This window comes from Mus caroli, unplaced genomic scaffold (genome assembly GCF_978045245.1).
Source record: "Mus caroli unplaced genomic scaffold, Mus_caroli_1 scaffold_3, whole genome shotgun sequence".
NCBI lineage: Eukaryota > Metazoa > Chordata > Mammalia > Rodentia > Muridae > Mus > Mus caroli.
The window spans coordinates 13,034,855-13,051,179 of record NW_028227258.1 but is presented as its reverse complement, the minus strand read 5'-3'; the positions used below and the strand labels follow the sequence as shown (position 1 = coordinate 13,051,179).

General features: G+C 42.6%; 1 protein-coding gene across 3 annotated transcripts in view; it reads left to right on the top strand.

Annotated features, from left to right (window-relative positions):
* Positions 1–16,325, top strand: part of Ttll7 (tubulin tyrosine ligase like 7) — a 131,861-nt gene that overhangs the window by 75,093 nt on the left and 40,443 nt on the right. For 2 of the 3 annotated variants that reach the window (XR_015046656.1, XM_021157823.3), the window contains exons 11-18: positions 680–827; positions 1,018–1,091; positions 2,104–2,239; positions 5,169–5,255; positions 10,516–10,717; positions 12,355–12,429; positions 14,514–14,716; positions 15,681–15,815. Coding sequence is in view for 2 of the 3 variants with exons in the window: in XM_021157823.3 (XP_021013482.1) it covers positions 680–827; positions 1,018–1,091; positions 2,104–2,239; positions 5,169–5,255; positions 10,516–10,717; positions 12,355–12,429; positions 14,514–14,716; positions 15,681–15,815 (1,060 nt within the window). In the remaining variant the exon portion in view is untranslated. The remainder of the gene's footprint in view (positions 1–679; positions 828–1,017; positions 1,092–2,103; positions 2,240–5,168; positions 5,256–10,515; positions 10,718–12,354; positions 12,430–14,513; positions 14,717–15,680; positions 15,816–16,325) is intronic. The other variant, XM_021157826.3, reaches the window with a different exon arrangement.

Genomic DNA, 16,325 nt, shown 5'->3' with positions numbered 1-16,325 from the left:
CTAAAGCACAAATTTCCTGTATTAGTCAGGGTTCTCTAGAGTCACAGAACTTATGGGGAGTCTCTATAGAGTAAGGGAATTGGTTATGATGACTTACAGTCTGTAGCCCAACTCCCTAACAATGATCATCATAGGCTGTGATTGGAAGTCCAAGGATCCAGTACCTGTTCAGTCCCACAAGGCCAGCAGGCGAAGAAGAGTGAATCTTCCTTGTTCCAATGTCCTATGTAAGTCTCCAGCAGAAGGTGTGGCCCAGATTAAAGGTGTGTGCTACCATGCCTGGATCTAGGACTTGCTTTTTTTCCAAATGTCCTTGAATTCAGAAATGTCCTTGCCTTAGTCTCCTGGGATTCATAGCCACTATGCCTCAAGATCTCCATGCCAAGATCCAGGTTAGAAACTTGTATCCTCCAGCCTCAAGATCTGGATCACAGGTAAGCCTTCCAATTCTGGATTGTAGTTCACTCCAGATATAGTCAAGTTGACAACCAGGAAACCCATTACACTTCCTTACAGAGTCCCTTTACTGATAGTTAGACGGGCAGAATGTATGTGAAGATATAAATTTAACAACTTTATCCCCAGTCCAGCGTGTTTCCTCATCTCCAATTCCTTCTCAGAGGGATGCCATCAGAAGTTTTCTGAAGTGAGAGTTATGGTCTTGTGTTTTACATTTCAGGACCAGCGATAAAAGGAAAAACTTGGCCAAACAAAAAGCGGAGGCTCAGAGGAGGCTGTACGGTCAAAACCCAGTAAGAAGGCTTTCGCCAGGCTCCTCCGACTGGGAACAGCAGAGGCACCAGCTGGAGAGGCGGAAAGAAGAGTTGGTATGGGCGCTGGGCTTGGTATCTTGGCTTATTTTTATTCTGACTTGTGCTGTGGTGCATAGGGAACCCATGCTAGGCAAGTGCTCTGTCACCGAGCCACCCCCCAGCCTGGTGTGAACATTTTAACAGCGACTTACAGTTTTAACTGCATGACCTAGCATAATTTTTATAAAAATCTGATCATTTTTAGAAAGAGAGACTCCTTCAAGTACGAAAGCAGGTTTCGCAGGAAGAACATGAAAACCGACATATGGGGAATTACAGGTAGATGGCGCTGCGTGGTTCTTGTTGTGGTTGTGGTTGTGGTTGTTGTTGTTTGTTTTTCTGAGACCCAAGGGGTGGTGCTTCTTCATTCTTGCCCTTCTCAGTGGATTTTAAGTGCTGTGCTTTCTTCGTTAGAAACAGCTTCTCACTCACTATGTTTCAGGACATGAACCGGTGTCTGCAGGTAGATGGCTCTTGGCTCCTGCTGACTGGGCCAGCTTCTGCTCTGCCTAGGGAGGTTTTTAACCAATGTTTTCTGTGACTGTCCTTGGTCACTATGTAGTATTTTAAGAAAAGCAAGAGTCATGTCTTATAGTATTCTTTCTGGCAGTTTCTGCTGGCTGCTGAATTTCCTTAACAACAAGGCAAAAAAAGAACGTATTTGAAGGGTCTGGGTGGAGATGGGAGAGAGGGTATGGGTAATCTTCACAAAATACCCCTGGAGAGGACAAAAAGGGACCCCTTAATATTCTTGGAAAGATGGTCCCTCCTCCCGGCCTGACATCACTACATGAGGATTTAGCAGAGGGTTGGGGAGGGGTTCAGATCTTCTCACCCTTTCTGGTAGCATCCCCTTCTTCCTGGCATCAACACCCCCAGAGCAGCAAGGAGAGGTGAAGACACTCTTCCCATTCTGCTTCCACTCTCTTTTCATTTCCTCACCCCATGAGTACTTGCATGAGTATATGGACCCTGACAATGTATGTAGTGCATACATTGATACATATGTACCTTCTGCATTATCCCGGGTCCCCAGAACACTTTCTCTCAAAGTTCAATATTTTGCCAACTTGTCCAAACACCATTCTTCAAACCCTTCAGTGGACTTGTCTACATAAGTGGTATACCAGATGGACACTTGGGACTCCCCCTTACTCATCCATGTCTGTTTCTAGCACCTACTTGGCCCAGAGGGAGGGGGGCAGTGGTTCTCTAAACTGGTGATCTTAGCTACTGAATTGTGTCAGATTCTTGTAAGCAAATGGGTTTCTCTGATCTCTCTTTTTCATAGGAGAATTTATCCTCCTGAAGATAAAGCACTGCTTGAGAAGTATGAAGGTTTGCTGGCCGTCGCCTTCCAGACCTTCCTCTCGGGAAGAGCAGCTTCATTCCAGCGAGAAATGAACAATCCTCTGAAAAAGATGCGGGTGAGAGGATGAGAGCCAAGCTCTGTGTCCTTAGTAATGAACCATCTTAGGCTGAGGATATGGTTCAGTGGGTAGAAATGTCTAAGCATGAAGACCTGATTCAAAATCCTCTACACCCACGTACAAAGCCGGTTGTAAGCATCCATACTTCTGTAACCCCAGTGCTTTATGGGGCAAAGACAGGAAGGTCCCTGGGCATTGCTAGCTGCCAGCCTGGTTCAGGTTCAGGCAGAGACCCTATCTCAAGGGAATAAGGCAGAGTGGTTGATACAGAACCTTCACTGACTTCTGTAAATACAAACACATACAGACAGACACATGCACACACATACATGTGCATTGACATACACACACATACATACATGCACATAGACACACATGCACACACATGCATGCAAGCAGACATACATGCACATATACACATGTACACATACAAGCATGCATACACACAGACACATACACATACACACAGACATACACACAAATTATACACATGCATGCACACAAACATACACACATGCACACATGCATATATACCATGTCCACATATATGCATACAGAGATATATACACATGTAAATACACATGCATGCATACAGACATACACAAGACATACACACAAACATGCACACATGCACATACACACATGCTCATATACACATGTACACACACAAGCATGCACACAGATATATACATATAAACACACTAGTGCACTTACAGACATACACACACACACACACACACACACATACACACACACACACATACACACACACACAAACACACACACACACACACACACGGTGGATGCTAGCTGAGCCTTACATATAGAAACACTTTACCTTTATGGTGTTCTTGATGCTTTTCTTCTTAAGTGGTGGTCACATTTCAGAGCTAACTAAGTGACTTCATCAATAAGATGCATAGTAGGACAAACTTCAGGCTGATCATTCTGATACTGTACTGTAATCTCATTATAATAAAATGCATCCTGACATAGATTTGTGTATGAAACTGGATAGGGAAATCTGTTGAGGTAATCCAGTGGCTTGTGACGTTCTTTTAATTATAGCTAACACTGCACTAGTTTCTCTTGATGCTACATAGACTTGGCAAAGGAGAACAATTACGGTTCTGTCCCTCATTTGAATGTGGCAGCACAGGCTTGCCTTACTAGCACTTGGGAGACTGAGGCAGAAGGATTGCCTAGATGGCCTAAAGAGTTGACGAGCAGCCTGGTCTCCAGAACAAGGCCTGTCTTGGAATCTTCCACAAAAGCTCACACCTCCAAGTCTTTCTCCTGTTTATCTCTTTCATTTCCCCGTTCCTCTGCGTCCTTCTCCTCTCTCCTCTTCCCTCCTCTCTCATTTTTCTTTCTCTTCCTCTGTCCATTCTCCCCACCTCTTTCCGTCTGCCCTTCCTCTTTTTCCTTGTGCAGGGTCTATTGGTTCTCTATTGCAGTATAACAACTGTTTATTTGCTTATTGTGTGGCCCTGACAGGTAACAGCTGAGTAGTTTCCTGGGCTGGTCTTACTTTGCAGTGAATTGTGTAGGGCAGAGATGTTTGCACTTGGCGGGGGAGGGAATGTCAGGGTGGCCTCACTCACAATGTGTCTCAGCCATCAGCTATGGTGTTGGCACACCTGGGAAACACCTGGGAGCTGGCTGAGCGTCTCTATTTTTGTGCGTGCTCTGGTTAGACAAGCTAGCTGGGGCTCTTAATCTATCATCCTGATACTATCTCAAGGTGACAGTCTTAACTCAGCAGAATTCACCTATGATGGTTTTGTCTCTGCCATCTTTCCCCGATTTGATAGAGGATCCCAAAGTTAAAAGTGACCACTCCTCCTCTCGCTCTCTGGGGAGGAGCCTGCCTCTTTCTGGAGAATTGAACTCCTTTGCTCTTTGATCATCTGTAGTTTTCTCTTTTAAAATATATGGCTGCTTGGTTCATCTGGAGTTTTTAGGATGAAAATATTGTTTGTTTTGGTTTTTCTCCTGAATAAAATCAGGCTCCTCGAGGATGCTGTTCGTTTCTAAGGATGCTGTCCTTATAACCCAGTGGACCAGAGCCAGAGGCTTTTTGGCATTTTTATAGCAGTCTTTCCTAGTTGGAATGCATTTCTACTGTGAGCTGTGGTGTGACTCCTGTTTTCTTCTGTAAACTTTAAGGAGGTTTTGAAGTAGAAATCACAATATGTGAGCTTAGTTTTGTCAGTGATGATGTCTGGATCACACGGCGAGGTGGCTGATCATACCCCTCAATACAGCTGTGCAGGTTTGCTCAACTTCTGATATTGGTGGATGGCCTTACAGTTTTCCCTGTGATTTCAAAGTAAATTCAGAGGCTCATAAGATAAAGCTACTGGGATACTTAGAGATTTCCTCTACCAGTAATAGGCATTGAATTAAAATATTTCGTAAGGCTGTAAAAATATTCTTGCAATAATTAGTATTTGTAAACAGCTTCATTAAGTGGTACCCATTACACAAATTTCTAACATTAAATTCTTTCTAAATGAAACTCCTGGACAGTTTTCATTTTCTGTGTCCTGTTTTAATATTAAATTGTGCTAATCAGTACAGGAATGATTATTGGGATGAAGTCTGAAAGACAGGCATGAGCTTTTCATGTCTTAGTGTCTAGCGAGATGATTTATTAAGGTTGGCAAGCCTGAGATTTCAGTGATATGTTGGGAAGAACATGCTCGCCTATGATGATTGCACAAATACTTCAGCTGTGTGTTATGTTTATCCCCAGATTTTGGTAAAATTTCCTGAAGCCTTTGCCTTTAAGGTTTCTTTCATCTGAGTAATCACCACGGCATAGGTTCTAGAATAACCACCGTACACCAGCTTGTAGAGATTAGTGACCTCGTAAAAAGTCTCTATACTTTCAGTGACCACCATTTTCATCACGTTTCTGAAGGAGGAAGATCTCCTGGATCTTCTGGAGCAGTGCGAAATCGATGACGAAAAGCTGATGGGGAAAACCGGCCGGGTCCGAGGACCGAAGGTGAGATGGCGCCCAAGTCCATGTCATGGGTGCAAGTGATCTCTGCTAGGCATTTCCCTTAACAGGTAGGATGCGTTTTCATAGGAATTTCAGGAACTTTGTGTTCAGTGAAGGCAAAACCAGGCAAATGGTGTTGCCTAACACTCTCGAGCTTTGTTTCATTAGCTTCCATTAGTTTTGGTTCATCCTCAAGTGCTGATGAATGCCTAGAGATTCAGATAGGCTGGACGTAGGAGGACTACAGTGTTAGAGTTTTATTATAGTCCTAGATAACTAACAAAGAAGTATTTGGGATTATAGATAAGGCAGATTGTGACACTAGAGGTACATTATTAATAGGAAACCCTCCTGTCTGTTCATTTAGTTTCCATACATTGTGAATGTCCACATTGTACACTGAGTGTAGGCTTAGAGTTTTCACAACCTACTTTAATAAGGGTGCTTTAACCTCCCTGTTAGCTCACTACCCATCAGAGGTAGGGGAGAAGAAAGTTTAATAGGAAATGGGGTTTGTGGACATGCTTGGAAATAGTTCTTTGGGGGCTATTCCAATCTCCAGTCCAGCCCACTATCAAAACACCAAACACGAATCAGCAACAGCAGTCCAGTTCACTCTACAAACACCAAACATGAACCAGCAGTGACAGTTACATCTGGAAGAAGGGGAGAAGCTCCGCTGAGTGGCAAGAAGCCCCTGGAATTTCAGGAGACGTTCTTTGGCGAGTTTCTCTCTACAAAGCCACGAAAAGCAAAGATCAGCCACACTGTACAAGGCAAACCAATTTAAGACAGTCTTCAGCAAAGACTAGCAAAGCGGATCAAGGCAAAGTAATGCACGAGCTTCATCACACTGTGGGGTTCTATGTACACTCGTTCTAATCATCACTCGTCCTTTCACCTGTCTGCTTTAGCAAAACATCCCCTCTCCTGTTCCTGCTTTGGCTAACATCACATGACATAACCAAGTCCCCACAGAAACCAGAAATTTCCATTTCAGTTGAGTGTAATTCTGTTCTCCCCTTTCTTGCCCATTTTTCCTATTAGCTTCCCCTGCCTTCCTAAACTTTTTTACTTTCTTTTTTGTATTAAGTTTATGTCCATGATTTTATGTATCTATATAAAATGAAGTAACCGCAACCAAAAGAAAACGTACAATATTGATCTGAGATTGTCTTATTCACTTAACACAAATATCCCAGTTGCATATTTTCTTATAAATGATACAAATTTAGCTTCTTAATGGCCGAACATTTTTATTGTGTGTGTAAAGCATACATTTCCTTGTCCAATGCTCTGATGTTGGCATTTAGGGTTGTTTATGTAGCACAGTCTTTGCAAATGGTGTGGTAATAAGTGCTGCCATCAGGAATCTCTGCAGTGTCTTCGGGAGCCTTTCCTTTGCTGACAGAGTGTTCCTACAAACAGGCCCAGTTCTTAGGAATGGGAATGCCGTTGTGTAGTCGGAAGAGAGGCACATATCTGCTTAACTTAGCATCTGTGATGTTGCTCCCTCTGTTTAATGTATGAGATATTCCTCACTGGCAGGGAAACGCAAAGTTGAATTTGAGAAATCCTAGACACACTTTTTTTCTTTTTAAGATTCATTTATTTACTATATGTAAGTACAATGTAGCTGTCTTCAGACACTCCAGAAGAGGGTGTCAAATATCATTACGGATGGTTGTGAGCCACCATGTGGTTGCTGGAATTTGAACTCAGGATCTTTGGAAGAGCTCTTAACCTCTGAGTCATCTCACCAGCCCCAGGACATGCTTCTCAGTGTTTGGGAACTTCTTCACACATGTTTCAGCATTGCTGAGCCATCTCTCCACTCACACACAATTTGTTAGGGTTGTATGCTTTAACACTTGTTCACTAAAGTGTACAGGTAGGCTTTATTGAACATTAAACATACAGGTATTATTTAAAACCTGGTCACTAAAACAAAGAAGAAGAAAACACACTGATGTATTGGTGGACTGTTTAGTGACTCCCTAACTAGCCTACATCATGGCTACTTTGTGTGAACTTGCCTTGCTCCACTATGTAGACTTAAATTTAAGTCTACTTAAACTTTCCCTCATTCCCCCTCTTGCCCATGAGTAATGGTGTTTCAGAGCAGTTGTGAAAAGTCATTATTTGTGTGAGGTTGTGTGTACTTTTAAGGTGGGGAGTACATTTTTATCTTTCATCTGTAGCACCTAAGAGTGTCTAGAACATCGCACTTCCCCAAATCTATTGGTCAAAATTGTCCAATGTGTCCAAAAAGTTCTCATTGGATAGTTGATGAGGGGCTAGGTAAATGTATGTGTGGTGAGTATGGAGTGTAAATTAGGAGGGTTGCCTGGAGACAGCCTTCTAGACTGGAGGTATTTCCACAGGAAACAGATTTGCAAAATGAGCCTTGCCTTCACGATTAGGAGGGACAAGCAAGGCAGAGCCTTGGAGTTGTCATGCTGTGTTGATTGGTGTGATGGAGATGGAGGTGTGGAAGTCTGTGGCACACTTCAGGAGCAAGAAATGAAAATGATGCAAGGCAATCCTGGCAAGGGATACCTGTGTGAAGACCCTGGATATCACAGATTGTTCTGAACGCTGAACGTTCCTGTGAAACAAATACGTTTAGATTATCTGAGAAAGTGAATGCCCTTGTGAGTCATGGCTCCACTGGGGGAAACAGTTGAGGAATTTTTAAGCTTTGCCTATTTTATAAGTATCTTGCACCAACTGGTTGTAGCACTAGAGTTCCTAAGCTTTGTGTAGCAGTCATCAGCATATGCCAAAACCAACTTGAGACAGCCTGGGGACACAACATCGATGGTAGAAAGGCATATGCAAAGGCCCTTGGCATCTTATATTTTTCTTACAGGAGACTTGACATCCAAATCAAAGCATGACAGATTCCAGGGAAGAACTCACATTGTATATTTTCCACCTTCTCTCATCCTAAGTAAACTGGAGAAGCTAACCATGTATTTGTTGAAATGAGATGAACTGGGCAGTTCCTTATGAAGTAGCTGAGATTGGCATAATTAATATAGAAATGTATTTATAATTTTTATTTAAGTTTTATCAAGGTGTCTAAAAGGACCCATATGATGGCGCACGCCTTTAATCCCAGCACTCGGGAGGCAGAGGCAGGCGGATTTCTGAGTTCGAGGCCAGCCTGGTCTACAAAGTGAGTTCCAGGACAGCCAGGACTATACAGAGAAACCCTGTCTTGAAAAACCAAAAAAAAAAAGGACCCATACTTCTAAAGAGAACTCCCATTTCAAAGAGACAGTGCTTCATGGTGAACAGTGGTCACCAAGGGCTTCATTAGTTGAATAATTTGAAATTTTTTTGTTAAGTCAACTTTGTATAGGATAAATAGTAGTATTTATACTATCCTGTATATAGTATTTTACTATATACAATAAACAATATTTGAGAATTTAAGGAATATTAATTATTAAAACAGTAAAGCATTAGAGAGTTGGTAAGAACACAATAGTCTATACCCGTATGCATTTTTATATCTGTCCTGTTTCATAATGAAACTGCAAGTAAAATATAATTCATGTCATAACTCATGCCACTTTCAAAATCCCACCCCACAGTTAGAACATGACTGGGATTTCAGTTGCCATGAGTTCTCTTTACGCATTGCTTGAACAGTATGCTGGTCACAAAGTCCTGCGTGTTTGCATGACCCAGTGCTTCAGCTGCCCTGTTCCCTCCATGGCTTCCTAGTAGGGTTGAATAATTATGGACTCAGGGTCCTTGGGAAAGCCTGAAGCTTTGTGCTGCTGGAAGGAGGGTTGATCAAGCCTCTGTCCTTCTGGGTATACTAAACCTCTGAAGAGACATCTTTTCTCTGGAGTTCATGTTTGTCAAGGTTGTCAGCGTGTTTGATGGCTGCTTTGCTGGCAAATGTTTTTATGCATTTCCGTTTGAACATTTTTGGTACTCTGTTAATATTCGATCACCAGAAGGAGAGCATGTGCTTAAAGGCAAGTTGGTCCTTAGTGCACTCAGCTCCGTTTCCATCTTGGTTGCATTTCACCCGTCACACAAGCTGTAACGTTAACACTATCATGCTTTGGCTTGGTCTGTATTCTAGGTGATTCTTGAAATGCCTCTCGCCTTCCTTTCTTATCCTATACTGTCACACTGGAGGGACAGTTTTGTCCCACAAACTCCCATGACATCCAAGGAATTCATTATGGTATACAATAATATCAAAGCCACTAGTATACAACTGCAGAAGACTGTCTCAGCAGGAACAGGAGTTGAATGATGTGTGTAACAAGCAGCCTTAAAACAACTGAGTCACAGAGCTGTCTGCTTCTGCGTTACGCGCACCATTTCTGAAGTTAGGCCATCTCATCTCTCTCCTTGCCCCTCAACCTGGTGTCTTTAGAAGCATCTGTCAGAGGAATGGAAGCAGGTTGGTTCTCTGAGAAATACCAGGGCACAATACTGTAATCATCAGATCTGTACAGAGTCACTCCTCTGCGTCCTGTCCCTCTTTCAAAAAGTCTCACACCACGGTGATTTTCATATATGACATATTTTCATATATCACCTTGATGATAAAAAACCAGTGACAGCTCCACTGTGGCCAGAGTACATTGAAGTTAGAGATTCTCTGTGAAGGGTCCCAAGTCATCTGAAACAAATTCAGACAGTGGATAATTAACTAGTATTAATATATAAATAGATGAATACATAAATATTACTAGTGAGCTTGCCACTTGAGTAATGCTTTTCTTCCTGTACACTACCTGAGTGAATAGATTCTTGGGCTATATTTTAGTGCACGGTGTTCTAATGGATTCTCTTGTTTCTGCTTTCTTAGTCCTTTTGTCCTGCTTGCCTCTCTTCCTCCCCTCCCCCCACCTCCCACTCATTTTTTATTGGGTAAGGCTTGATACCTAATCTCTCTCGGGCAGAGTAAAGAAAGCTGATCGCGTTTAAAGTATTTATGTATATTTTTATATTAAACATTTTCCCTCACTTTGTTGTTTTTATTTACAGAAACCCACTATTGTTTATTGCGGTCACATAGAAAACAGCCTGGTCCTCATCAGGACTGAGCCATAGAAGGCTAAGCCAGATTCACAGCTAGGGCACGCTCTACCGGCCGATGCGCAGCAAGCAGTAGAGAGGGCTTTCCATCCTCACTAATAAGCAGGGAGCATGGGCGGGTAGGGGTGGGGTCTAAAAACAATGCGCCCTGTGCAGCGGGATTCTAACCAAACGCGTCCCTCTGTTTCAGCCCCTGTGCTGCATGCCAGAGTGTGCAGAGGTCACGAAGAAGCAGAAGTATTACGGTAGCAGTGACAGCAGCTACGACAGCAGCAGCAGCAGCAGCAATTCAGAGCTGGATGAGAACGAAAAGGAGCTGTGTCAGAAGAGACTAGACCAAGTCCCATATAGCCTTAAGCACACCAGTCACTGCAAGATAATCCAGCAATCCAGTAAGTCAATCTCTCCTACATCATTAGAGGAAGAACTATAGAATTGAGACTCTTGAACTCAATAAAAAGTCCGTGGGCCAAAAGAAGCATTGTCCTGTGTGAGGAAACCTGTGTTCACCCTGTCTTTCCCTGGCCAGAGCTGGGTCCATCCCTCAAACCCTCTCAACTTCTGTAAGGAGGGAGTGGATTGAATTGAGGACCCTTCCTTCCTCCCGTGTTCCACAGTGTGTTTGCTAAGCTGTGGCCTGGGTTTTGTGGATGTGCCGTAAGGCTTTTAGGTGGAGTGTGCTCTCTTTTAAGCCCACATCATGCCTGACTCAGTTTCTGCCTACCACCTACCTTGTTTGGTACTGTTACTTGGTTTTACACATCTCTTCAGGCATTTGACTTGATATTTCTTTGAGCCCAGAACTGTGAAGTAGTTAACATGTTGCTCCTAGCTTTTATTCTGGGCAAGCATTTAATCAGAACTCTGGGTACATGACAGGCATTTAGGAAAGCAACCAACTCTTCTTCCATCTTGTTCCCTCCAGCTATCTGCATTCTTTCTCTCTTTTCCTTTCTTTCCTTCCCTCAGTGCCAGTGACCATGATCCAGCCTCTGATTTGCCACTCACCCTTAAACATCCAAGCCAATATCTCCATTTTTTCCCCTCAGATTTTTCTTGAAATATACCTTCTTGCTGCTACCTCAGAAGTAGGACTGTCTTCAGACGCATGCCATACGGTCCTTTGCACAGCACATAGTGTCTCAAGGGTCCACCAAATTCTCCAGCTCAGCAGTGTAGTGAACAGGCTGCAGCTTTTGCAGAGCTGATTCCCAGCAATGCTTAGCACACGAGGGTCCTGGTATGTGTGTTAAAACTGGCCTGTGAGGCTCATAGTAAAGTACCCAAGGAGTGAAGAACTAATCAAAGGAAGAATTCGGAGAAACAATCTTTTGTTTTTCTCCAAGCATTCCATTGAGATACATGCCCCCACTGCCCCTGTCATGGAAGGTTCGTGGATTTAGCAGGGAACCCACCTTATTGATTGATATTCTCTAGCACCAGTGATTGATAGCTGCAACTCTCTTTTGCTTCCTTTCCTGAAAGATTTTGTAAATGCAGCTCTGAATAAATATGACTCAGTTTTTATTTTGGAAGCTGACATTTTATGTCCAAATTTTGCTAGGTTTTGATCCCTTGCCTGACAACTAATGTGTCTATTATTTAATAGCATGGACTGATGAAGGTTATGGGCCAGGAAGAGAAAAGATCCTGAGAGTTTTACAGCTCTGAGATTGTTCTATGCTCTGGGACCAGTAGGTTCAAGAACCAAGATTAGACAGTAGCATAATAAAGTGGGAAACAGAATTAAAACAGGTTTTTGTGTAGGAATCTTTATTTGAAGTCAACCCAATTCAATTACATATTTATTTCCTTATTGTATCTTTAGGTGGGAATTATACCAAGGGTTTTACTTTGTTTTATATTCTCTCTTTAATCTCAGGCCAGGAGCCCCATACCCACAGATGCTCTAATGACCAAGGGCAAAGTCCAGATCAGGAGTGACACTTTCTTGTGTAGACAGTGGGCTTGGTATTGTTAATGCCTCACAAAGCAACATAAACACTTTTTTCTCTCACATCATTTATAGGTGGAAGTCACAACCTAATCTACTCAGAATCACCGGTGTATCTAACTACTTTAGTTTTCTTGTCTGAATTTCCAGGTATGTAGGTGATAAGGGAGAAAGTAAGGTGACTGAGACAATGATATTTTCCTTCTAACCCCACGAGCAGGTTCTCATTATTCAGTCCTTACCTAAGACCTGTAAAGACCAACAGTGTAGCTGGGAGTATATGGTTTAGAATTCTCCTTGTCTTTCTCCTTTCTCTCTTCTCCCTTCTTCTCCTTCTCCCTTCTCCTTCTCCCTCCTCCTCCTCCTCCTCCTCCTCCTCCTCCTCCTCCTCCTCCTTCTTCTTCTTCTTCTTCTTCTTCTTCTTCCATGAGTTTTGTATTGTTGTATGTTAAATACATGACCTTTGTAACTAATATCTTTTAAAGGTAGACTGACCAGCGACATGTTCGCATATAGTGTGCTTCTAAAAAGTGCTGTCCATTACAAATACAGAAAGATGCTAAGACTTGCAGCAGAAGTTTTTGTTTTTAAACAGCATCTTCTAAAACTTAGATGAGTATGTATTTTTATTCTCCCCAGAACATAAAGAAACAATACATTTACCACACACTCACAGTATCTTTTAGGAGTGCTCACCTAAGCCTACATTTATATCTATCACATTTATGAAGTTTCGAGTTCTTTTCAACAGCTGATGAAGAGAGACCTTTGGGTATGCAACCCGGCTTTCATGTGAGTTTTAGTAATTTATTTAACTAATGGAGATTGACATATTCTCCAAGCAGAGAACAAACCCAGGATAGAGGATCTAGAAAAATGAGCAGAAGAAAAGATTAAAATGCTGGTGGTGTTGAACAACTCTCTTCTTTCCAGGTCTGGAGCCGCAGCTTTCCAGGGATGCTGCTTCTCTTTCATCAGTGTTCCCAGAATGCACAATGGCAAATATTTGATGATTTTTTAGATATTTATTTTGATAAGTCTTCTTATTCTTTGACTTCATTTTTTCTTCACTTAAATCTTTTGCTATTGAAATTTCTCTCTCTCCCTCCCTCCCACCCTCTTTTCTTCCCTCCCTCCCCCACTCCGTGTGTGTGTGTGTGTGTGTGTGTGTGTGTGTATGTGTAAGTCTACCAATTTTGCTGCAGCTCTTTTAATAGTCAATTATTATTTACATTAGAATAACCTTCATATCGTTCTGTTCTGTGACTTCCATAAGAAGCCCTGAATTCTGTCCCTTATCTGTTTACCCTGGCCACTATCTGTTCTGCTTTCCTCTCCCCTGTGATACTTACTTTAGAATGGTTAATTTCTGACCTACACAGAGACTCCAGTAGCTAGTTTTAACCCAAGGTTAGTAGATAGCATTGTGGATTTACAAAGAAGCGGAGACTTTTAGCATTCAAATGGTGAGGACTTGAGGTGTTGGCTGACCTTGGCCACCACCTTGCTGTGTGACTTTGGGAAGGCTCTTCTGATAGACTAGACAATAGAAATCCCTTTCCTGGTCAGGAAGATCGTTCAGTGTGTGAAATGCTTGCCATGCAAGTGTGAGGGCCTAGGTTCAGATTCTTAGAACTCAGATGACACCGGGTGCCATAACATGTCTGTAGCTCCTGTGTCCCTATGGCCTGTGTCCCTATGGAAAGATTGGAGGTGAAGACAGGGGGTTCCCTGTACTCTGGGGGACCAACTAGTCTTGCATCTACAGCAGTAAATGATGAACGATGAGTAGACTTTGTCTCAAATAAGGCTGAAGGCGAGGACTGAAAACTGTAGTTGTCCTCTGAACTCCACATGTGTGCTGTGGCATATGTGTTCCTGCATTTATACACACACACACACACACACACACACACACACACACACACACACACACACACTCCTTCTGTCAAGGTTTCTATAAGAGTGACATCAAGGAGAAGGACCTATATGCTCATGGGTGTTTGTCTCTTTCCTTCTGTGTCTCTAACATCACACTTGGAGAACTTAGCACTGATGTCTTGTTTAGTGTTTTCCCAGCAGAACTGTTCTTTACACACCAGAACTTCTCTTCTAGCGATGGTGTCTAGGCTTGACCTTTGTCACCCAGCCACCACCGGGGTCTAAGCATTAGTCTGTGGAGACCTACTAGGCAGAAAAGCGTACTAACAGCACCACTTCTCCATCATCGCTAGATTCCATGAGGCGTTCAGTCAGCTGCCCTCGGTCCATCTCTGCTCACTTACCTTCCAGAGGGGATGTGCGCCCCTTTTCTTCTCAACAAGTGATACCATTAGCAAGACCAACGTCAGCGTCTCGGTCACATTCCTTAAACCGCACTTCATCCTACGCGAGACACCTGCCTCACAGCAATGACACTGGCTCTACCAACACTCTGGTAAGCTATCAATGGGTTGTGTCCTTCTGAGGTTGAGGAACACTGCACTCAATGCAGTTGGAGAGGGGATCAGCTGAGAGGATGGGGAGACAGACCCCTAGTCCCTTCTGTAAGTCAGTCATGACCCTGGGAAACTGCATTGTTCATGTATCCTGGACTCCTAAGAGGCAAGCTCTACTACATCACAGAGCTCAAGGTTGGAGAGAGAAGCATGGCTTTCTTTTCTATCTCCTGATGCAGGAGCGTAACATTGTTGGTAATCATTTCCTGATGCAGGAGGATAACGTTGTTGGTAATCGTTTTTATAAACACGTTTCTTTTTCTTGCAATATCTCAATCTTCTGTAGAAACAAGCACAATTAGTGTATGGAAAATGCCTCTTTTAGACTCTAATAGTTTAAAAACTGGTTTAAAAAACTCTACTCATCGAGCCTAGGTGCGATGCTGTTTAGAATGCTTTCTGCAGATTATATTAACAAGGAATATCTCCTTTTCAGCATAAACTAGAGAAATTTACAATTGAGAAAGTCGGTGGTTTTATTATATTTTGCTGGAGCTAGACCAGAGAGTTATATAAAGTCTCTGTTTCATTAACATTAACAAATTTAAGAACGAGTCTTTCGAGTGGGAGAACTCTGGAGATATAACTGAATTCATTCCCTTCATAATGATGACTGATCTTATTATCCAATCCAAGAATCGGTGGCAAGTGAAACAGATTAGGAAGCCCTTTTGAATTACTCATATGTAATGTTTATATCCTGAGCAAGATAAAATACAACCAGGAGAAAACACAAAAGACATTCTTACAAATAATAACCATTTTAATGTTAAACATTCACAAATAAATGTCCACTTAAAAAATTAACAGTGTGTCCCTTTTACCTGGAGCTGTCTTTTACAATATACTGGTACAGTGGAATAAGACCCCCCCTCCATGTGTCTGTATTCTTTCAAATTTAAGAATGAGTCTTTGCGGCAATTGAAAACCAAAGAGCAGGAAGACGACCTCACCAGTCAGACCTTGTTTGTCCTCAAGGACATGAGAATCCGCTTTCCGGGGAAGTCGGACGCAGAGTCGGAGCTCCTGTTAGAAGATGTGAGTATTTGTATAAAATCCAAAGAGCATCTGTCTACTCTTCTGAGGGCATTAAAACGTGTTGCCTGGGACCAGGGAGATGGATCTGTTCCTAAAGCCCTTCCTGGGCCAGCATGGTCTTAGGCTGGGTCCTCAGAACTTACATAAAGAGCTGGCATGGTGGCCTGCAGCTGTGACCTCAGTACTGGAAAGGCAGAGGGAGGAAGACTCCTGAGGTTTCCCAGAGGTGAGCCGCAGGTCCCAGGGAAACGTCATTCAAGCCTGACCTCTGACCTCCACAGGCATGCATGCACACACATGTGCACACACATAAACACCAGCATACATGTGCATTGTACACATATGTACATGCACACATGCCTCCTATACATCTACACACATACAACAAACGTATTTTCTGGTCAAATTGTAATTGATTGAATAGGAAATGTAATTGATATTGCTTTCAGCCCCCAGAGACTTGACAAAGTAAAAGAATTCATTTTAGTTATTAGGAACATTTTATCATAT